Source organism: Schistocerca cancellata, chromosome 8 (genome assembly GCF_023864275.1).
Source record: "Schistocerca cancellata isolate TAMUIC-IGC-003103 chromosome 8, iqSchCanc2.1, whole genome shotgun sequence".
NCBI classification, from domain to species: Eukaryota; Metazoa; Arthropoda; class Insecta; order Orthoptera; family Acrididae; genus Schistocerca; species Schistocerca cancellata.
In genome coordinates this window covers 280,576,227-280,600,569 of record NC_064633.1, presented here as the reverse complement: position 1 = coordinate 280,600,569, position 24,343 = coordinate 280,576,227, and the positions used below count along the sequence as shown (strand labels likewise).

The following is a 24,343-nucleotide window of genomic DNA, read 5'->3' as shown; positions in this document are numbered from 1 at the left end:
GGCCGTCAACCTTGGGGCGTTGATTTCCAGACATTTCGAGGTTGAGAACGTCAGTTCTCAGTGCGATGACCAGCAGGACGACGGTTTTGACTACCTTTGGCTCTGCTGACACCCCCGGCTTTTCCAACCCCTCTCTAAGGACATTCTCGGGCTGCATTCCCAGTGAACTAACCCCACCCCTTTGGAGTGAGTGCGACCGCAGTTTTTGCTCTCATGTACAAGCTGGAACCACTAGAGATGGTTCAAAATCATTCGACGAAATTTGAACGTGATCCAAAGCAGCAAAGGGTGCTTATGCTTTTTCAGCCCTCCAGCTTCTCGCCAGCCTTCGGCGTTGAGCCGTGGTAAAATTTGCTGTTTTGAAGAGCGCGCCGCAGCGCGTAGTGTGAAGCAGTCGCCCTCCGTTTCTGGCGGTGGCGCCGCTGTGGCAATCACACCTTTGGTGTCTCCCTCTGGTGGGAAAGGGGAAAGGTTGCCTATTCACGTACATTTAAGGGGAGCTATAAGCTCACCAGTGGCAGTTAGTCAGTCGGAGTGAGGCTGGGTCAGTCTCGCGTCACCAGTTATTGGTCTGTCTCTCGTTCCCCTTTGTGCAGCAGTTAGTGTCTGTCTGTCGTCGGAGTGCTAGTATGACTGTCGTTTGGGTCAAAGTTTAAAGCCAGAAAATGAGTCGTGCCTCTCTGCCAGTAACAGAACTCAAGCTAGTGGACGCCCGGTCGGCGCTGAGTTCCTGCATCTGAGTCTGCGCTTTAGGACGTCAGTCTGCTCGAGTTGCTCGGCCAACGGTCATTGGCGGTTGGATCGATCGGTTGGTCGGTCGCGCACGGAGACCCAAGATGACTTGTCCGCCTCGAGCGTCGGCGCATGTGACGACCCACGTGAGTCCAGTGGGCCGCGCCGTATAGCAAGGGGTAGTGGCTTCGTGGTCGACACGAGAGCAACAGGAGTCAGATCATGACATCGGGTTGGCCGGTGCGAGCTGCGACGCCGTGAGATAGGAGATCGGCGCTCCTTCCTGCGTCCGTTGAAGCGGCTGGCAGCGGACGGTTCGGGAGAGCGATGGGGGTGCTGCGCCAGGTCTTCGCCAGAAATCACAGTTTATTAGAAGTTAAGTGGTTGGAGATACGTTGTTTCATTTACTTGTTAAATTCTACTTGTTTCCTTGGTGAGGTCACCAGCCGCTTTGTTTTGGGGTCGTCCCACCATTCTTCTCCGTTTGCCCACCCGCGGGAAGGCGGTTATTTATGAATTGGGTGGTCCGTTTTTCCCTTGTGGAGTAGGGCTGGGTTAGAGCAACCTTCGGTTCGGGTTGTTCAGTAATCCCCCTGTCAATCTGCCATACGTTAATAGCTGCCTCTGTCATGTTCGTCGGATTCGGCGTTAACGAATTTATTGCTTAATGTGTAAAGGCCGAATTCCTGAAATATGTTTTTATCTTGCCTATCATCTTGTAATGTAGAGCATGTTGGTACATTTTATGTAAATGGTCATTTTAGTATATAAAGTTGCCACCCTTCCACTGTAAGAATTTTCTTTTAGAAACAAGTTGCACTTTCGGTGGCAAGTAATTTTTTAATGTGAGTGTTTTGTACCATTTCCATCCCTCCTACGGGGTGCATAGTTTATGTGTTTGTGCGGGTTGTTAAAACTTTTAGTTTAAAGTAATATGGTGTGTTGCAGATTTGCAGCAGTGTAGTCTTTCACAGGTTGTTGTGAGCGGTCGTGACTACGGCCGTGTTAAAAGGGAGCATCAAGGTTCTCAGCCCGAAAGCTCATACTATAAAAAAAAAAAAATGTTATTTCTGCCTCTGAATAAATTGTAACTTGATATTTAGAGGGTGCTTTCTGATTATAATATTTAAATGTTTTTTTTTGTTTTTTAAAGAAAGTGTTTTAGATATAAAATTTCCATTTGTTTGTTTTCATCAGTTACCTACTGGCAGCTACTTCCACGCTCACATAGTGTGATTAAATGTGTTAATGTCCTTGGTGAATCGCTAGTAAATAAAGTAAATTCTTTAAAGAAAAGATTTTGAAAGTAAATTCACGGTTCAGACATGATCACGAATGGGGTGTGTGACATTGACATATATGGGAATACAATGTAAAACCGTCTCTCTAAGACCTCTTGTGGTGTCACCGCCAGACACCACACTTGCTAGGTGGTAGCCTTTAAATCGGCCGCGGTCCGTTAGTATACGTCGGACCCGCGTGTCACCACTATCAGTGATTGCAGACCGAGCGCCGCCACACGGCAGGTCTAGAGAGACTTCCTAGCACTCGCCCCAGTTGTACAACCGACTTTGCTAGCCATGGTTCACTGACAAAATACGGTCTCATTTGCCGAGACGATAGTTTAGCATAGCCTTCAGCTATGTCATTTGCTACGACCTAGCAAGGCGCCATTATCAGTTACTATTGATATTGTGAATCATGTACCGTCAAGACCGACGTTCACCATTAACGGATTAAAGTTAAGTATTCCACCAGCTACGTCCGTTTGTCTAAATTCTAATTTCCTTGTCCTGTTGCAGACCTCACGCCAGCCTGCGTGAGCTAAAACGCGTGCCTTTCGGCCTCCTCTAGTAACACGGTGTTGGCTCTCCTGCCAACCGAAACACCTCTCATACAACAATACCCTCCGTGGCACCCGCTCCATGTTTATTGAGAATTGAAAATGCTTCTTTACAGAGGAAACCTTCGAAGTCACGCTAGGGGCGTGCAGGTAGGCAACCTTCTGACACCCTTCCGACGCCAATGTCGTACTTTTCCTGCTGTCAGAAGCGTCGTCGAGCCCAAGGTTGACGCCACAGGATGTCACACTTTTGCATCATTATAGAGGAAGGTTGTAGGCATCTTCGAGCCAAATTCAAAACTTCTTCATGGCAACAGAAAACAAATGCGGCCTTTCGAAAATTTAATTTTGTTGTGCAGTGTATTTACGGAAATTCTGCACTTTTTCCAGATTATTTCCTGACGTATTGAAGCATTATTTGTATCTTTGAATTTAAAAGTTTTTGTTTATAAAAATTAATTATCTCATACATTTCACTTTACATGAGTTATGATAAATGCCACATGATTTGCATATTTTTCCAAATTTAATTTATGTAATAAACACAAAACTATAATGATGTTCTAAAAATACACCTAACTCCTCATAAATAATTCAGTGTTTTCTAAAAGTTAGATATGTACTACATTTTACACATAGCATGTTTTAGATTCCCAAAATTTATATTTTGCAACTTTATAAAATAACTTTTACCATTATTTTATTCCTTTGATTTTTGCAGTAGTGAGAGAGGTAAGTTTACATAAAACTGCGAATAATACAAAAATCAGATGTCATTATAATCATTAATTTGAACAATGCAGCTTGTAGAATATACTAGATGTTCATGTTTTAATATATAGAACTGAATATATAACAAATGATCAGTCAGTAGGTGGCAGTCAGTATGTATTAGTCTTTGTTTCAGAGAGCCTACCGCATGTCTTTTGTCACAAAGGCATGAGTAAAAGACACTCTTGAGTGCCAAAAAGATGAATGGTGTATTTGTACTACCGTGTCAAATTAAAATGTGAAACAAAACACGTGGTGTGATACCGTGAAACAGTGTCTTCACTTCGTCAGTAAAAAAAAAACCCGAGGCCTGTGATCATGCCCAAGCCAAAAGTTGAATTCTTCATTAAGTATAAACCAAAAGATGAGTACATCGTTCTTTATACTTTCATTCATCGAACTTTTTAGTAAATTATTTCTCTTTCCTTGAACTTACAAAACGTACTGCATCAGCAATTAGTGATGCTGGAAGAGTACATAATTTTGATACAAATCTGCAAGAGCTATTTTTTACGAAATTTATGCAAAGAGAACAATTTCAAAAGCCAATAATTAAAAATCCTGTAGCAATCCACACGCTCCAAAAAGATTCCAAGGTCCTACCACAGGACCAGAATATGTTCAATGCTAAAAATTCATCCACTGTAGAGTTTTCTTACAGGAAAAGTACCTCACTGATCACGGGCAAGAAAATGATGACCACTTTAAAAGACAATCTCCGCCCCAGGGAGCCCACGTGACGGATGCCGGCCGCTTTCCGATTACATGAGCTCCAAAACTGCTCGCCGAAATTGTTCTAAAATCTCTGCCTTTCAGCCCATCACACTTAACAGCCGCATGCAGGCAATTTCATTGGCCATTTCTGCCCATTTAAATGACTATTGCAAAATAATGCTTCCTGCCAAAGCTTTTTAAAAGTTTACTTTCAACACATGCTAGGGAATAGTTCCATATCGGAAAAATCACTTGCCCTTCAACCAGCCTCTTAGGCCTTCTCCATAACCCCTTTGGGATTGGATGATGATGATGATGAAGATGTTTGGTTTGTGGGGCGCTCAACTGTGCGGTTATCAGCGACCGTACAAATTCCTCACATTTTCCGAGTCAAATTTCGCCACGTGCATGAATGATGATGAAATGATGAGGACAACACCCAGTCATCTCGAGGTAGGTAAAAAGCCCTGATCCCTCCGGGAATCGAACCCGGGACCCCGTGCTCGGGAAGCGAGAACGCGACCGCGAGACGAGCTGCGGACCTTTAGGATTGGAGAGAGACTGATACATCACCCACAGATTGGAGAAAACTTACATTCCTGAAAAAGTGAACCTGTAGGCAATAGCCAATAGAAGATCATAAAGTTGAAGCCAGGAATTGATGAGTTACAACCTCTCTTGTACGATTTGTAGTTAGCTAGCCAGTTAGTTACATATAACATAGTTCACATTAAACGATATTTGATGGAATGAGTCAACTGAACAAAAGCAGAACATACGTATATTTAAAAACTGAACAAGTACAAGTAGGACTCGCTCTCCGTACAAAAATAATTATGTACATATGTGACGTAAATGGCGTTATCTTTTGACTGCACTTACTTAGAAGCTTAAATTTTTTACACTGCCAAGGAACCATAGACCTTAGTATTTGACAATTTCAGCTTGACCCCTCTACTCGTAATCCTATAAGGGTTCCTTTTTATCGTCTGAGGTGTGGGACCCCAAAAACATTTACAGTTTTTTTTCTCCGTAAAGAATAACTATGTTCAACAGTTCCTCAATGACAGAAGGAATTATTAAGGAGAAACATTTTTTATCTACATTTGAAAATACTTCTTCTGTCTGTCAGACATTTTGTTTCAATGGATAGACGGCCACACAATTTTATAGCTGCCTACTTAACCCTTTAGCTCCCCTAAAGGGCAATGCAGATAATTTTTCCTTCTAGTGTTACTCTCAAATTCAGATGGATTGTTAATAACAAATTTGATAAATGAATAAATGTATTGTGAAGACTTATTAACATTTGCAGCTACTTAAAAAAACACCTGCGAAATATGTGTGTGAATCGCATACATAGCTCTACGAGGGCGTGCCGAATAGTAATGCCCCGAATTTTTTTATACATAAACTCTTAGAGCTGTTTTAATAAAACAAACATAATGGAAATGCCGTATGGCTAGGGTCTCCCACCGGGTAGATCGTTCGCCTGGTGCAAGTCTTTCGAGTTGACGCCTCTTCGGCGACTTGCGCGTCAATGGGGATGAAATGATGATGATTAGCACTACACAACACCCAGTCCCTGAGCGGAGAAAATCTCCGACCCAGCCGGGAATCGAACCCTGGCTGTTAGGTATCACATTCCGTCACGCTGACCACTCAGCTGCCAGGGGCGGACAACAAACATAATTAACATTCTATACATTTATTCTTCATGTCTACATACTTCCAGCTCTCTGCCGCTAGAGGGCTCCGAATTGTAGAGTGTAACATGGCGATGTGTGACGTAACTATGTCGGCGTGTGAAAAACACCGTACTGTAATCGAAATTCAGATTCGAAGAGTTCGTCCACACATGGAGCACACTCTCCTTCACCATGACACTCCAGACCACACAGGAGCGCTGCGACGCCTGCAACAATCCAACCCCTTGGGTTAACTTTCATCGATCGTGCTCTATACATTCCCGACTTGGCCTCATTCGATTTTCATCCGTTTGCAAAAGTTAAAGAACATTTTCAGGGACTTCGCTTTGATAGTGATGAAGTGGTGCAATCAGAGGTGAGTTAGTGGCCTGTTGAACAAAGTCAACTATTCTACAGTGACAGTACCAACAAACTGTGCCCTGAAACTTCCTGGCAGATTAAAACTGTGTGCCGGACCGAGACTCGAACTCGGTACCTTTGCCTTTCGCGGGCAAGTGCTCTACCATCTGAGCTACCCAAGCATGACTCACGCCCCGTCCTCACAGCTTTACTTCTGCCAGTATCTCGTCTCCTACCTTCTAAACTTTACAGAGACTCTCCTGCGAACTTTGCAGAACTATCACTCCTGAAAGAAAGGATATAGCGGAGACATGGCTTAGCCACAGCCTGGGGGATGTTTCCAGAATGAGATTTTCACTCTGCAGCGGAGTGTGCGCTGATATGAAACTTCCTGGCAGATTAAAACTGTGTGCCGGACCGAGACTCGAACTCGGGACCTTTGCCTTTCGCGGGCAAGTGCTCTACCATCTGAGCTACCCAAGCACGACTCATGCCCCGTCCTCACAGTTCGAGTCTCGGACCGGCACACATTTTTCATCTGCCAGGAAGTTTCATATCAGCACACACTCCGCTGCACAGTGAAAATCTCATTCTGGAAACTGTGCCCTGTTTGCGAGAAAAATTTTCATTGCCAGGGTGAATATGTTGAGGAATGCAGATGTAGAATGGTAGTAACATTTGTTTTATTTAAAAAGCTTTACGAATTTTGACATAACAGTCCATAGGCATTACTTTTCAGTACACCCACACAATTACTTTCATTTGTGCAACGAGTACTTTTTACCTAGGTGAGGAGTTAACGCTGAATATTATCCCATAAGACATCAGTGAATGAAAATATGCAAAATGTATTAACCTACTAACTTCTGCATTTCCAAAGTTAGCAGTGTTTCTTATGGCAAAATTAGCCGAACCTTAACTTTTTGGTCTGCTACATGGTATTTCCAGTTTAAATTTATCATCAGTTTTCGGTGTTGTTTATTATTTCTTGTTGGTATACTACGTTAATAGAATGCGGGAAGTCTTTGAAAGTACAAAAATGGATGAATTGCGTTTTTCAATGTTTAAAGCTAGCCCATTTGTGTAAAACCGGTCAACAACTTTCAGAGGAACACCATTACTATTTTCTCCGTCAGTGCATATTTACCTGGCATAACAACGTTTGCATCATCTGCAAATAGAACTAATTCTGTTCCTTGGTTAAAAAAAAAAAACGATGGATCACTAATATAAGGCAAGATGAGTAGTAGGCCACTGATCAAACCCTATGGCAATCACAGTGTAATTAGTAAGTCTATAGAATCTCACTTGCCAGTCCCTATTCTGATAACGGGAGGCCAAGACGTTGGTATCAAAGATTTACTTCAAAATTTGTACGCCTTTAGATGGCCATTAAAACAACACAATGCGCAAGCAGCAAGGTGCACTACTCTGGCAATTCCTAGAAAATCGCAAGAGAAGTTTTACGCGTCTGTTATATGGTTTATGTATCTGTGCATAGGTGCTGGAAGTTACAGTTCACGGTGGTCAGGTGGTTAGCATTCGAGCTTCGTAAGACGCATGTGTTGGAGATAACGGTTCGACTCCAGCTCACACATATAAATCTATTTTTTTCATCACTTGTCATTTTATTTAACTTATATGACATCTGAGAGGTAATATAATTAAAAAAAACACGTGTATTTGCATGAGTTTTAGTGAATTTCATGTTTTTCGACTACTTGCTATTTTTAATTATATCTTATTAATAGAACCAACGTATCTGCAACTATCGTCAAGTAAACAAAGAAACGCATAGAGTTTTCCTGAAATCCCTGGTAAGGTATAGTGCGCGCAGAACGCCGTGGCCGCTAGATGCGATAGCAGGGGTGGAGGGAGTGGGGAGAGCGGCAGTGCTGGGCTGTCGTTCACTGCGCTGTAGGGGAAAGCGCCGTTCTAAACTGAAGCCTACTCTCACATTTTTTGTAAATATTAAGTGGGGCCCCTCCACGCCCACACTTGCATGATGACCATTCGGAAAGATCTACTCACCTCTGCTTTCATTAGTATCTAAAAAGAATTCCGCCGAAAATGCAGTGATTTATTTTGCCTTTGCTTGTTAATCATTTGTAACTTTCAAAGAACTGTCGTGAGTGGTGAATTTTGTGTACAACCTACACATTTCTCTTGCTGCTACGTCAAAATTAGCTTCTTTTGCCTCACTAACATGTTGTGCAGACACAGTTGCGAGAGAATAGTGAAATAGCGGTTTATTAACTTTATTAAGTGAGGAACTGAGGGAAAAAAAGTTAGTAGCATATGAAAAAGCACATCATCGGTACAAAAACACGTGTAATGTCCTCACATACATTGTTCCGAAACCCATAACAATTCTCGTTTCACCAGCTACCGATGGCCGTTAAAAATTGCTTTCTTTCGCTGAGAAAGTCTGGAGTTATTGGAATAATACTGAAGTAATGAAGTTTTACATAATAACGATATGGAAAAATACTCTCGTCTTTGCGGGCTATCATTTGCCAAAATCTCATTTCGATATCTGAAACAGTTTATGAAATATGAGGAATGTTGTGGGTATTTCACTCTGGCTTTATCGCTGGCGCGGCGCGATCGCAAATGAGTGTGCTGCATCAGATCAATTCCCTTGAGATTGGCGACAGATAGATACCTCTACCCAAGTCTAAAGACCAATTCAATATGTTAGCTAAATTTCATACGCAACGACATATATGTAATATGAACGAAACACAAAATCATAGCAACCTTTATAAAAATTGCACACTTTTCCGATTTTCACGTAGTGTCTTACTTTAACGTACGTATCACTATACCTATGACCATTAATGAAAAGAACCTGACGTACAGGGTGGTCCATTAATAGTGACCGGGCCAAATATCTTGCGAAATAAGCTTCAAACGAAAAAACTACAAAGACCGAAACTCGTCTAGCTTGAAGGGGGAAACCAGATGGCGCTATGGTTGTCCTGCTAGATGGCGCTGCCATTGGTCAAACGGATATCAACTGCGTTTTTTTAAATAGGAACCCCCATTTTTTATTACACATTCGTGTAGTACGTAAAGAAATATGGATGTTTTAGTTGGACCACTTTTTCCGCTTTGTGATAGATGCCGCTGTAATAGTCACAAACGTGTAAGTACGTGGGATCACGTAACATTCCGCCAGTGCGGACGGTGCTTGCTTCGTGATACATTACCCGTGTTAAAATGGACCGTTTACCAATTGCGTAAAAGGTCGATATCGTGTGATGTATGGCTATTGTGATCAAAATGCCCAACGGGCGTGTGCTATGTATGCTGCTCGGCATCCTGGACGACATCATCCAAGTGTCCGGACCGTTCGCCGGAAAGTTACGTTATTTAAGGAAACAGGAAGTGTTCAGACACATGTGGAACGTCAACCAGGACCTGCAACAAATGATGATGCCCAAGTAGGTGTTTTAGCTGCAGTCGCGGCTAATCCACACATCAGCAGCAGACAAACTGCACGAGAATCGTGAATCTCAAAAACGTCGGTGTTGAGAATGCTACATCAACATCGATTGCACCCGTACCATATATCTATGCAGCAGGAATTGCATGGCGACGACTTTGAACGTCGTGTACAGTTCTGCCACTGGGCACAAGAGAAATTACGGGACGATGACATTTTTGCACACGTTCTATTTAGTGACGAAGCGTCAGTCACCAACAGCGGTAACGTAAACCGGCATAATATGCACTATTGGGCGACGGAAAACCCACGATGGCTGCGACAAGTGGAACATCAGCGACCTTGGCGGGTTAATGTATAGTGCGGAATTATGGGGGGAAGGATAATTGGCCCCCATTTTATCGATGGCAATCTAAATGGTGCAATGTATGTTGATTTCCTACGTAATGTTCTACCGATGTTACTACAAGATGTTTCACTGCATGCCATAATGGCGATGTACTTCCAACATGATGGATGTCCGACACACAGCTCGCGTGCGATTGAAGCGGTATTGAATAGCATATTTCATGACAGGTGGGTTGGTCGTCCAAGCACCATACCATGGTCCGCACGTTCACCGGATCTGACGTCCCCGGATTTCTTTCTATGGGGAAAGTTGAAGGATAATTGCTATCGTGATCCACCGACAACGCCTGACAACATGCGTCAGTGCATTGTCAATGCATGTGCGAACATAATGGAAGGCGAACTACTCGCTGTTGAGAGTAATGTCGTTACCGTATTGCCAAGTGCATTGAGGTTGACTGACGTCATTTTGAGCATTTATTGCATTAATGTGGTATTTACAGGTAATCACGCTGTAACAGCATGCGTTCTCAGAAACGGAAAGTTCACAAAAGTACATGTATCACATTGGAACAACCGAAATAAAATGTTCAAACGCTCATTTTTTTTCTTTGTTGTGGTTTTAAAACCTGTACAACAGGTAGGCTGGCAGCAACATTCTACGCCGCTCTTCAGCCGTAGAACAGACAATGAGAAAAAAAAACATAAGGAATACACAGTATTTACACAATGGCGGGTAATAAAACAGTAGACACATAAATACAAAACCACGGAGCCGTTCACACTCGACGATAATCCACACTACAAACTGTTGACATGACGCACAAACACTGATGATGTCGATGGCACATGTGAACGATGGAGCGGAACGGTGAACACTAAACACAAGACACGACGGCACGCACGAGAAACGGATGGCGACGATCTACGGCGTGCGAATGTCCACGGAATGTGTGCGAGTCTGGGGACCTGCCAAGAAGGGAAGAAGGGTGAGGGGGAGGGAGAGGGGAGTGCAAAGATGCCAATGGCAGAGGAGATGGGAGGAGGAGTGGAGGGACGGGGGTAGGGGAAGCCCGTGGATAGAGGGGTGGAGGATGGGGCGATGGAGGGAAAAGGAGAGAGAAGGGAGGGAGGGTGCCCACAGGAAAAAAACACAGGAAGTAGGAGGGGAGGATCAAAGTTGGTAGGAGGGGTAGATGGAGGGAAGGAGGGCATCATCAGGGAGGGGAACTGGCGGAAGCCACCTTGGGAAAGGTTTAGGAGGGTGGAGAGATGGAGAGCAGGAGGGACTTGGAGATACAGGCACGGCAGCGGGCAGGGGTGGGAGAGGATGGGTAAGACAAGTGGGTGAGGAGGATCGATTTTACCGGAGGTGTAGAGGATCCGTATCCATTCGAGGAAAAGGAGGAGGTGGGGGAACAGAATTAGGTCGTACAGGATCCGCGTGGGGGAGTGGAGATGGATGCGATAGGCATGGTGGAGAGCATGGCGTTCAAGGATCTGAAGGGATTTGTAAAAGCTAGGGGGGGGGGGGGGGGGGCGGAGGTCCAGGCCAGATGGGCGTAACAGAGGATAGGGTGGATGAGAGATTTATAGGTGTGGAGTATGGTGGAGGGGTCCAGACCCCACGTACGGCCGGAAAGGAGCTTGAGGAGACGGAGTCGGGAGCATGCCTTGGCTTGGATTGTCTAGAGATGGAGGGTCCAGGAGAGGCGATGGTCGAGGGTGACGCCAAGGTACTTAAGGGTGGGGGTGAGGGCGATAGGACGGCCATAGATGGTTAAGTAGAAATCGAGGAGGTGGAAGGAAAGGGTGGTTTTGCCTACAATGATTGCCTGGGTTTTAGAGGTATTGACCTTAAGCAAACACTGGTTGCACCAAGCGGTGAACCGGTCAAGATGGGATTGGAGAAGGTGTTGGGAACGCTGCAGGGTGGGAGTAAGGGCAAGGAAGGCGGTGTCATCGGCAAACTGGAGAAGGTGGACAGGGTGCTGACGGTGGTGGCATGTCCGCCGTATACAAAAGGTACAGAAGGGGGGAGAGGACAGAGCCTTGGGGCACACCAGCGGAGGGAGAAAAGGTGTAGGAATCCGTGTGATGGATGGTGATGTAGGAAGGACGTTGGGAGAGAAAGGAGTCGATCAGACGGACATAGTTAATGGGAAGGGCGAAGGTTTGGAGCTTTAAGAGGAGACCGGAATGCCATACGCGGTCATAGGCACGTTCGAGGTCCAGGGAGAGGAAGATAGCGGAGCGATGGGAATTAAGCTGTTCCGAAAGGAGATGAGTGAGGTGAAGGAGAAGGTCATTGGAAGAGAAGGACGGCCGAAAGCCACACTGGGTAACGGGAAGGACGCGGTGCTGGTGGAGATGCTGGTGGATGCGTCGGGTGAGGATGGATTCCAAGACCTTGCTGAAGACCGAGGTAAGGCTGATGGGACGGTAGGAGGAGACGGCGGACGGCGGTTTACCGGGTTTAAGGAACATGAGGATATGGAAGGTTTTCCACAGGTCGGGGTAGTAGCCGGTCGACAGGACTACATTGCAGAGCCTGGCAAGGGTGGAGAGGAAAGAGACAGGAGCTTCACGAAGGTGATGGTTGGTGACACGACCGTGACCAGGAGCGGTGTTGCGTTTTGTGCGGAGTGTAGCAGTGAGGTCCTGTGTAGCGATAGGGGCATTGATTTCCGTGTGTGCAATGTTATCCAAGTACTGGAAACCAGGTGCGAGGGGAGGTACAGAGGTGTCAGTTCGATCGCGGACATCTGGGAAGAGGGAGTAATCGAACAGGGGATCGTCGAGAATTGAAAACGCTCCTACATTCTGTATTTTAATTAAAAAAAAACTACCTGTTACCAACTGTTCGTCTAAAATTGTGAGCTATATGTTTGTGACTATTACAGCGCCATCTATCACGAAACGAAAAATGTGGACCAACCAAAACATTCATATTTCTTTACGTACTACACGAATGTGTAATAAAAAATGGGGGTTCTTATTTTAAAAAACGCAATTGATATCTGTTTGACCTATGGCAGCGCCATCTAGCGGGCCAACCATAGCGCCATCTGGTTTCCCCCTTCAATCTAGACAAGTTTCGTTCTTTGTAGTTTAGTCGTTTGACGCTTATTTCCTGAGATATTTGGCGCGGTCACGATCAATGGACCACTCTGTATAAAGCTACAAGTAAAGCAATTTTTTTTTTTTACTGAATAGTTTCTGCAAAATCGTTTGAGAAAGATTGCGCGCCTCGATTCTGTCATCGCTGACCCGCTGAAAGGTGGAAAACACTTATCGGCCCACCTTCCGAGGAAAGGAAACAGGAAGTGTTCAGCCACATGTGGAACGTCAACCAGGACCTGCAACAAATGATGATGCCCAAGTAGGTGTTTAAGGTGCTGTCGCGGCTAATCCACGCATCAGCAGCAGACAAACTGCGCGAGAATCTGGAATCTCAAAAACGTCATCCAGCACTTTGGACGAAAACTGGTCACTACGCATCAGCTACCGTATCCTGCGCGAGCTATACCCGGAGTTACTTTGCACCTCGACGCTTCGAGCTACAGACACAGAGGCAGGCCCTATTCGGCAGTGAACCTAAGCGGTGAGACGTTGCTAATGTAGCAAGAAATAGTGTGCGCGCAAATTTTTTGAACATCACAGTATTTACAACTGTACTACAAAAATGAAGGTGACTCCCTGTTTTCCGATTACTGCAGATAATGAATGTCATGACTATTGAAACAGTCGCTTTATCCACGACCCTCTTGCAAAGTGCGAACGCTAACCCCTTTACAACACTGATTTCTCACGGTGGGCACCTTCGCACAGATAGATCAGTTACATAACAGACGTGTAAAACTTCCCTTGCGATTTTCTCGGAATTGCCAGAGTAGTGCACGTTACTACTTACATATTATGTTGTTTTAATGGCCTACTAGAGGTGTACAAAGTTTGAAGTAACCTCGTGATCCGAACGTCGTGGCCTGCCCTTGTGAGACCATACTGGTCTCGTCTCAGGGGGCGAAAGAATGGAAGTACAGTACAGGAGACAAACTCACGTCGAAGCGTGAGCTCCAGAGAACGCGGTAGATGACCGCGCGGTCGACGGCGGTGTGCAGGTCTCCGGCGCGCGGCCCGCTCCAGGAGGGGTCGACCTCGACGTCGACTGCGAGCAGGCAGTACTGGCCGCGCACGCGCTCGCTGGCGGGCGGCGGGCCGAGCCGCGCAGACACGGCCACGCACTCGTCGTAGTCGCCCAGGTGCGTCGCAGAGCCGCGCAGCAGCCCCGAGCCCAGCTTGGCGCCTCCGTCGAACACTGCGGGCACGAGTGCGAAACTAGTCGCCGTTCTTCACAGAAGTGTCAGTTCTTAGCAATTTCAATGAAACTGCAGAGAAATTGCCGGAATTTAAAGTTGGATATAAAAAGTTCGAGGTCAACTTTCCACGTCAGAATCGGCCATTATACCCTGTACTACATGCAAGGAGTAAGTCAATTTCGCAAAGGCATTCCAAAGCCAAAAACTGAAATAGTAAATATCAGATATGAAGGAATCGTAATTAAATATCCCGATGAGGTCTGCAACTTTTTAATAAATACTGGGTGGTTATAATTAAACTTTATTATTTAACGCGTTGTAACACGGAAACTAATTACCTTACGAGTACCAAACTTGGTAGCATTAATGTCCAGAGCATGGGGTGCATAATTTCCGTGTGTCACAGCGCCCCCGTCGAGTTACAACTATGGCCACCGGTGCTGCTATCAGTCACCGTGATTCATAGTCTCACACAACTGACCAGTCGCAGTGCACGTGTTGATGTGCCAACATGACCTTGGACAAAAGGAGCAGGGCATTACTGGTGAAGCTTTATTATCAAAAGCTGGCCGTTGTGGCCGAGCGGTTCTAGGCGCTTCAGTCTGGAACCGCGCGACCGCTACGGTCGCAGGTTCGAATCCTGCCTCGGGCATGGATGTGTGTGATGACTTTAGGTTAGTTAGGTTTAAGTAGTTCTAATTTCTAGGGGACTGATGACCACAGCTGTTAAGTCCCAAAGTGCTCAGAGCCATTTTATTATCAAAACGTCAGTAATGCTACTGATGCACATCGAGAATATCGCTGGCTAGAAGGATAACGGAAGGTCCTCTTTCTCCACCTGCTGTGCGGTGCATGATGAAGAAGTTCAAATCAACTGGAGAACTGAGCACTCGCTCCGAGATCAGGCCGACCACCAGTTGCACCACAGGTGACAGGTGAAATTGCTGTTGCTATGGCAGGCAATGCTGTGCCCAATTCCCGATCATCAGGCAGTGCGTGTACTGTGTCACAACAGTTGATCATCCAGTTGTCAACTGTACGGAAGATGCTTCAAACTATTCTCAAATGGTATCCGTATAAGATCTGTGTTGTACAGCAACTTGCACCATAGGTCACACAACGAAGTGTTGACTTTGCTCTCCACTTTCTCGTATGTACAGAGGAAGCTCATTTTTCTCTGACGAGTGAGGTGAACACACAGACTTGTCAAGTGTGGGGATCTTCACCTCGAGTCATTGTGCATGAAGTTCCTCCTTATGGTGAATGTGTCACTGTACGGTTTGGATTCACTGCTACATTCATCATTGGCCCATTCTTTTTTGAAGACGTTGCCCCTCAATGACCAGAGACATGCAGTGCGACTTGGCAGCGTTACTGTGATTTGCTTTGCCAGCATGTCATAGCTGCCCTACAGGAGAGAGATTCATTGAACTCAACACTTTTCATGCACGTTGGGGCCCCACCGCACATCGCTCATAGAGTTCACCTGCTTCTCTGAAGCACATTTGAAAATGATTGAATTATCAGCCGATCGTTTCCAAATGCTTGGCCAGAGGAATCACCTGATTTCGCTCCTTGTGTTTTCTGGTAGTAAGACTACCTGGAGGACAGGGTTTACCAGGGTAACATTCACACATATGCTGACCAGAAACGCAGCGTGTCAAGACAGGTAGCCAGCATACCTACGGACATGCTTCGTTCTGCTGTGCAGAATGCAATCCTGCGCTTTAAGACTCTTCTGGACACTGATGAGCGCCGTATTGAGGCCCTTTTGTAGCAGCAATGGGATCGGAATGTAATGGTATGATGTACCGTAGCAGCACATGAAAAGTGTTTCAATTCAAATGAATCTGCATTATTTCTCTTCCCCATGTCCCTGACCTTAATTCAACCAAGTTTCGTAGTCGTACGGTAATTAGTTTCTGCGTTATAACATGTTCAATTGGCCAAGTTTAATTACAACTCCCCCAGTATTTTATATGTGCCTGCTGTCAATCCATTTCATTCCACAAGTGTGGGTGGCAAGGTAAAGCTCTGCCTCGCTGAAGGGCCACCTTCTGAATTCAAAGGAGAGAGTGAACAGGAAATAGGCAGGATGATAAATAACCTAAAGTAGAAGTACACATCAGGTAGGGCAGATTTCTATAGTGTTGTTACTAAAAATGTAACAATGAATTAGTTAAATTGCTTACTCATCTGATTAACTGTAGTGTCAGAGAACAAAACTTTCCAAATTTCTTGAAATGGAGCACAGTTAAACCTGTGTTTCAGATTTTATACTCATATCATTAATACCAATATTCACTAAAGAATTTGAAGTTGTATTGCTGACACAACTCAGTGATTATTTTTCCCAAAATAAGTTGCTAACAGAAACATAGCATGGCTTCTGAAAGGATCACAGCACTATCGAAGCAGTTACAGAGTTTTTTCATAGTGTCCTTGATCAAGGTATGCAAAGAGGAGGCTTATTTCTAGACTTCAGTAAAGCCTTTGCCTCAGTAAACCACGAGTTACTCTTGAGTAAACTTGAGGCCTACAGTATGAATGCCGAATCCACGCGAATGCTGACTACATACCTAGTTAACGAAAAGCAGTGTACAAAGCTGACTTACAAAATCAACGATCAGGTTATAAATTTCCAGTCTAGATATGAATCAGGCCCACAGGTGCACCCCAGGGCTCAGTTTTGGGCCCTTACCTATTCCTTGTGTAAATAAAAGCTATAGAGCCACCTCTTAAGTCCCAGATGGGAACCTACACATATGATACCTCACTGTTATTTATTGGCAAACAAAATGATGAGTTATCACTGGTTTCAACTGAGGGACTAGATTAAGTAAATGCCTATTTCAAGGATCAACGATGGCAGGTTAAATTCAGCAAATCACATTTCTTGCCAATTAAACTTGCAAGTTCTCACCGAACCTCTGTTAGTAATGTAGGTGGAATTGAAGCAGTAGATACCGAAAACTGTAAAGTTTTCGGTATTTACCTAAATGAAAATGTGCGGTGGGTAAACCATATCAATTTTATATGTAATAAAATCACTACATCTAATTAGCCAGCTATCGAAAGTAGTTTCTGAACAGACATTAAAAACAATTTTACTATGGGACAATTTTTGCTCAGATTATTGATGGGGTAAGAAATATGGGGCTGTGCTGCTAACATACATTTGAACAGAATATTAACCTCACAAAAAAGAGCAATCAGGATTATCCATGAAATAGGATACAGAGACTCCTGGAATGAAATCTTTGTACGTCTTTAATGCCTCACTGTCTACTCACTGTGTTTTTACAAATGAATTGCATTTTTTGTGAAACATAAAAACAATCAAGTGCTCTGATATGTATATCAATAATACAAGAAAGAAATACTGCCATTACAAACAAAGAAATAAGCCAAAAACAACAGACAACTGTATGTGCATTAACGGTCAGATATGGTATAAAAAAACTGCCAAGGTCTATAAAGTGTCACAAAGGAAACTTATTCAAAGTGAAACTGAAAGCATTCTTGATTGACAAGTGCTTATACTCTGTGAGTGAATATTAATACTAAACTAAATTGAAATCTCTTTATATTTTGTTGTATAAAATCTGAACATTTATACAGTAATAATTACGATGTAATATCGAATTCTGTAGCCCTTTCTAAGTACTCTGATATTTGTATACGTTATCACTTGTGCATATATGAAATATATCTGCTCTCTGTTCATACAAAAACTGTAATTCTGTTGTATTACTAAGTACACATATGATAAAGGCGTATATGTAACCACTCGTGCATCTACTGTTTGCACGAAACTTGTAAAAATTTCTGTGTCGTTTGCGAAAGCATTCAGTTCGTGGCTCCATACAAAAAATACAATGAAAAAGATAAGATCCCTAATTTTATTGATTAACTGTTTTTTTCATTCACGTCTGTGGTGGGAATGATAGCAGTTAGTTCCATTTGGTGTTAGGCAAATGGGCAATGTTTTCGTCCATAAAATTCTTCAGGTTTACGTTACAATGTAGTGAATATGTAAAATTCCTACGACGTTTCGGCCATTGTTGCAAACGGCTTTCCTCCCTGCTGAATGAGGAAACCGTTAATTTTCACATGCTAGTGGAAGAAGCTGTTTTCGTGAGCTGATGGTACGTTGAGGATGAGGAGGAGAGTCATTATACTTCCTTTGATGGTGTCTGCTTTCTTTGTTGTTATTGGTGGAAACAGACCACCTTGATTGGCGTTTGCTGTATTTCTTGCAGTTGGTGGGAAGAGGTGAATGCGCAGATGGTGCCGTAGCAGAGGGACAAAGGTTGTGGTGTGGCGATGGGGAAAACCGACCGGTTACAAACGATACCGGTATTTTAGTTCTGAATAATCAGTATTTTTCCGTATTTGTTTGGTCTTTGTTATAACAAGTGTTTTTTATTTTTTTACTAATAACCGAGTAAAAAACCGATATAACAATTGATCATAGTAACAGTGCGAATTAAATCCTTTTTTTAAAAAAAGGAGTAATTTTTATTCATAAAATTTGCATTAGTCTGAAGTAGTGCGTTATTTATAAAAAAAGGGAAAAGCGATCAGTGCTATTTTAATAACAAAGCCGACAGAAACGAGCAACAAACACAGGACGTAAAAATTGGTACAGCTTTGCCGGGACAATAATGACCCAGATGCTGCATGTCGTGGCTTAAGGTACGTGTGTACGTGCAGCGTGCAAGACGTGCCTCCATCTGGTCTATGCGGTAGTTTCTCGCTGTCGTCGCGACATCCGTTGTATTGCAGAATGACTACAACCCTAATCTGGAAATATTTTTACGAAGTGACGTAACAGTGAAGTACAATGCTTCGTTTGCTTTAAAAGATTAAAGGTTTGTTTGCAATTTCTGTGAAATGATAAAAGAGCAAGGACATTATGGTAACAGGGATAAATTAAAAACTTAACAACAATTCATTCATAATATAAAAAAGGATAGAAAGTAGCCGGAATCTATACAATATGCTTTTATCTGCGTTTAGTCCTTCGAAACGGAAAAATTAATACAAAATACAGAATTCTTCAGCCTCATTTTTCATCCTTAGCTCTCACTATTCGTAATGCACATATGTATAATACCCGATTACAACTTGATTTTTGAGCAGAGTTTCAAAATATTAGAATTAATAGGAGAATACTGGTATCCCTTTTTAGCATTCAACCATTTATGCAGTTTCGAGAAAAACAGCGAACGGTGGATGGACTAAATATTCCATTATCCTTCCCTCCCAGCTGGGGGGATCCTACAGCTATCGCCGCAACCCACATCTCTGTCGCCAAACATCTCGATGTTTCTTCTTCTTCTTCTCTTTCCAGGAGAGTGACATGAAATTACTCTCTTTCCTTTTATTTGCTTATTTGATATGTGTTCATTCTATGTGTTTTGAAACTGAAAGGTGAATATTTTTTAATAATTGTTCGACTTCTACGTTTATTACATGAAGTAATACGAATAAAAAACCGAAAACAGGTTATTTAAAAAACCGGTTATTTAGAGTGGTTTTACCAGTAAGGTTACACTAGCGTGAAAAAAAACACGATATAACCGAAAACCGCGCTCTCTATAGTGATGGGAGCTCCACTGTGAATGGGCTCCACACGGTGGGGGAGATGTGGCCCGAAAGCGTAATCCTATGCACGGAAGCCTATACACAAACATATAAACTGTAAACTACAGCTAGAATTATTGAAAATGAATGTATTAATGACTTTTTATCTTTTTTATTAATGATCTTTTTATCCTTTTTCTGGACCATTGTGTATTGTGTATGTAACTCGGGACCTAGAAACGACGGAGAGGCTTCGTCCCGTCATAGCCCTCAGTGGTTCACAACACCACAACAGGCCACAGCAGTCCACCCATCCCACCGATGCCCCCACACCGAACCCAGGGTTATTGTACGGATCGGCCTTCTGGCGCCATAGTCATGTGAGTTACTGGTGTTGAGATACAGTGAAGTGTGTTTTGGACGTCTAATTTACATCACAGTTTCACTGCATTTGGCAGACATGCAAGTTTTGAGCATTTTTGTGTATCGCAGTTGTATTCTCACACGTACTTACGTGACAACTGGTTTATATTACCTGATAAGTAATTTTCGACGAACCCCCCTCCCCAGGGCTCCCTTTTTTCCTCTTCCCTCCTTCTCCCAGAGCAGCTTTTCCTCCTCCCCCCCCTCCCCTGAGACCCTGCACCCCATACTTGCCTCTTTCCTTCCCACATCCCTCCCTACCTGGCCCTCTTCAGCGCGCCCCCCCCGCTCATCTCCCCCATCTCTTCCCCTCCCTCCCTTCTTCCAGTCTCCCTCATCTCCTTACGCCTGGCAGATCCTCTGTTTTGATCATCGTCAGTGTGCCACATCAGTGTTGTGTTTAGTGCTGTTTCTCCTGTGCGTCAAGAGGTGTGATTTTAATTGTGTACTGCCTTGAGGTTCGCCGTCAGTGTTTGTTATGTGCTACACCATCCGTCGATACCTTTCATGCTCCAGTCATACTGTGCCTTGTGTTCTTTTAATTGTCGCAGTGTGTGGCTTTTTGTGTGTGCTACTTTTAAACAGTTTTAACAGTTTTTTTATCTCCATTTTACGGTCACCCCGTTTTTTGTCTATTGCCTTCCATGATGTTCCCACTTTTTTATATCTATGTTCACCATATTCTCTCCTTTGTTCTTTTTAAATGTCTTCTATTGTTTGTTCTATGTCTTTCGGCTGAAGAGCAGCGCCTATGCTGCTGCCAGCCCGCCCCGATGGCGAATTGAAATACAATAAAGAAAAAAAAAAAAATTTCGATGATGACTTGAGTTTCACACAAGACAGGATTTTTGACGTGTAAGTAATGTAACAAATCATATAATTTACACAGTAAATTTGGCTTTTGTATTTTTGCTCTGCTTTTTGTTATTTGTACGTTTTATATTTCAGTGTGATACTTGAAAACGGTCTGAGGCCGAAATATTGTCAGTCAAATGGTGCAAATATTTTTTCGTAGAAAAAAGATTCTATTAACAGCCAATACAACTAAAATTTCGACACATCTTTAAATATGTGTAATTCGTAAAATCAAATGTAGTAAACTGTGCAGATGCCTCCTGAACGAAGTTGACATCGTTTGCCCAGGATACCACTACTAATAAATAACACGTACACCATCATTAAATATAACCTGATACTAAAATGTGGAATGGCACTAAACCTTAGTCCAACGAAATACATTTTTATGTATTTGGTATCCTATATGCGACAATATATTTTCTTCAATATGGCATCAGATATCGAGTTTTCAAGAGAATTATCTGTACTTATGGGAACTGCGTGTAGTTTATATTTACAACGCAAATACATGCACAAGGTGACAGATTTGGGTAATGGCGTTGGAAATGCTTGTCTGTGTCCTACAGCATACATGCAGTGAAGATACGAAAGACAGAAGTATTTCTGAAGCACTAAATTTTTCTGTTACTATTTGCAGGAGCAAAAACACGAGAAAGATTGCGAAATTCGTATCCGACGTGAAAGGAGCGTTTATTCTGGCTATGTGCACTGAGGTGACAAATGTTACGGGATACATACTAAATTCGTGTCGGACCTAATTTTGCCAGGAGTAGTGCGGCACAGGCTCAACAAGCCGTTGGAAGTCCTCTGCAGAAATATTGAGCCAGGCTGCTTCTGACGCCGTCCAAAACCGCGAAAGTGTTGCCAGTGCAGGATTTTGTGCAGGAATTGACCTCTCGATCATGTCCTATAAATGTTCCGTGAGATTCATGTCGGGCGATCTGGTTGACCAAATCATTCGTTCGAACTGTCCAAAATGCTCTTCAAACCAATCGCGAACAATTGTGGCCCGGTGACATGACGCATCGTCACCAACTAAAAATTTCGTCGTTGTTTGGGAACATGAAGTCCATGAATGGTTGCAAATGGTCTCCAAGTAGCCGAACATAACCACATCCAGTCAATCATCCAAGTACACACAGCCCATACCATTATTGAGCCACCACCAGCTTGCACACTGCCTTGATGACATCCTGGGTCCGTGGCTTCGCGGTGTCTGCGTCACACTCGAGCCCTACCATCAGCTCTTACCAACTAAAATCGGGAGTCATCTGACCAGGCCACGGTTTTCCAGTCGTCTAGGGTTCAACCGTCATTGTCACGAGCTGCAGGCGATGTCGTGCTGTTGGCAAAGGCATTCGCGTCGGTTTTCTGCTGCCGTATCCTAACGGATACGTTCGTCGTGCGTCCCTAATTGATTTCTGTGGTTATTTCACGCAGTGCTGCTTGTCTGTTAGCACTGTCAACTCTACGCAAATGTCGCTGTTCTCGGTCGTTAAGTGAAGGCCATCGGCCACTGCGTTGCCCATGGTGAGAGGTAATGCCTGAAATTTGATATTCTCGGCACACTCTTGACATTGTGGGTCTCAGGATATTGAATTCCTTAACGATTTCTGAAATGGAATGCCAATGCATCTAACTCCAACTCTTATCATAATATTGTATGTTCTCGACCCTCTGAACAAGTTCTCAAAAAAAAAAAAATGGCTCTGAGCACTATGGGACTTAACAGCTGAGGTCATCAGTCCCCTAGAACTTAGAACTACATAAACCTAACTAACCTAAGGACATCACACACATGCCCCAGGCAGGATTCGAACCTGCGACCGTAGCGGTCGCGCGATTCCAAACTGAAGCGCCTAGAACCGTTCGGCCACTCCGGCCGGCAACAAGTTCTCAGCTAGACCCGTCATCGAAGGTAAATTAGGGGAAAAATTGGTGTAGCTGCAAATTTTTGTACAGTAGAAGGGGGAGTGAAATGAACAGGATACTGAAAATCCTGAAAGGTTGTGTGTGAGTGGAGGGAAAGTGGGTACATTTAAGTGTCACTTTCTAATCTTTTTGTTAAACAACTTGAAAACCGCAGCTTCTAGTGAAAATGTTCCCTGGTACAAAATGAAACTGCATTAAATTTCTTAGAAAAAGGGTCTCATCCTTATTTTGCTCGTGCTAATAGCTTCTGCGATGCAGGGAAGAAAAAATGGCAGATTATACAAAATTGTCTTTTGATGGTAAAAACTGATGACTATTGTCAAATTAACTGGGTTATGAACAAATACACAGACATTATATGTGTGTACCATATCTAAGTGTTGAAGAATCGTATTAAGGGATAAATTGTGTTCTGGGGAGGGGAAAGGGGAGGTGAAGGTGGAAGTGTGTGTGTAACTTAGAAGTGTGAGGGAAGGTAGGACGCTGGATTGTAGTCTTCTGCTTCTCTCCTTCATAGGTCTGTAAACTGAAAAGCGCGCAGGTGCTCTAACCCACTACGTCGCAAGACGCAACTAAGGGTATTTTACTATTTTATAACGCCCCTCCACAGCGCGCCTTATGAATCACTATTGACGCCGTGTGCAGACACGCCTAGGGTGATTATTTTCCATATAATGCACTAACACTAGATGAAATGCAGTTATGAGTTACCAATAACGCTAAAGCACGAAATGCATATGGACAGCATCCACGTAAATCTCTGTACACTGTTCTACGTCAATAGAGAAGGAACTGATTCTTAGTCGTCCTGTACGTCAGTTTTAGCGTTTGCCGGAAAAGGCGATTTCCACCAACACGAATGCTGCTCAGTTTTCAGTTTACAGACAGACCATACCTCCCCAGCACTTCCTGTCCAGTTCTCTTATGTAAGCAGATAAGAAAGTATGATTGAGCTCGTGTTTATACAGGGTGGCCCATTGATCGTGACCGAGCCAAACATCTCACGGAATAAGCGTCAAACGAAAAAACTACAAAGAACGAAACTTGTCTAGCTTGAAGGGGGAAACCACATGGCGCTATGATTGGCCCGATAGATGGCGCTGCCGTAGGTCAGACGGATATTAACTGCGTTTTTTTTTAAAATAGGAACCCCCATGTTTTATTACACATTTGTGTAGTACGTAAAGAAATACGAATGTTTTAGTTGGACCACATTTTTCGCTTTGTGATAGATGGCGCTGTAATAGTCACAATCATATGGCTCACAATTTTAGACGAACAGTTGGTAACAGGTAGGTTTTTTTAAATTAAAATACAG

General features: G+C 43.6%; 1 protein-coding gene across 2 annotated transcripts in view; it reads right to left on the bottom strand.

Moving 5' to 3' along the window:
* Positions 1-24,343, bottom strand: part of LOC126094704 (nose resistant to fluoxetine protein 6-like) — a 386,182-nt gene that overhangs the window by 145,625 nt on the left and 216,214 nt on the right. For both annotated transcript variants that reach the window (XM_049909231.1, XM_049909232.1), the window contains exon 4: positions 13,966-14,222. In XM_049909231.1, the coding sequence (XP_049765188.1) occupies positions 13,966-14,222 (257 nt within the window). The remainder of the gene's footprint in view (positions 1-13,965; positions 14,223-24,343) is intronic.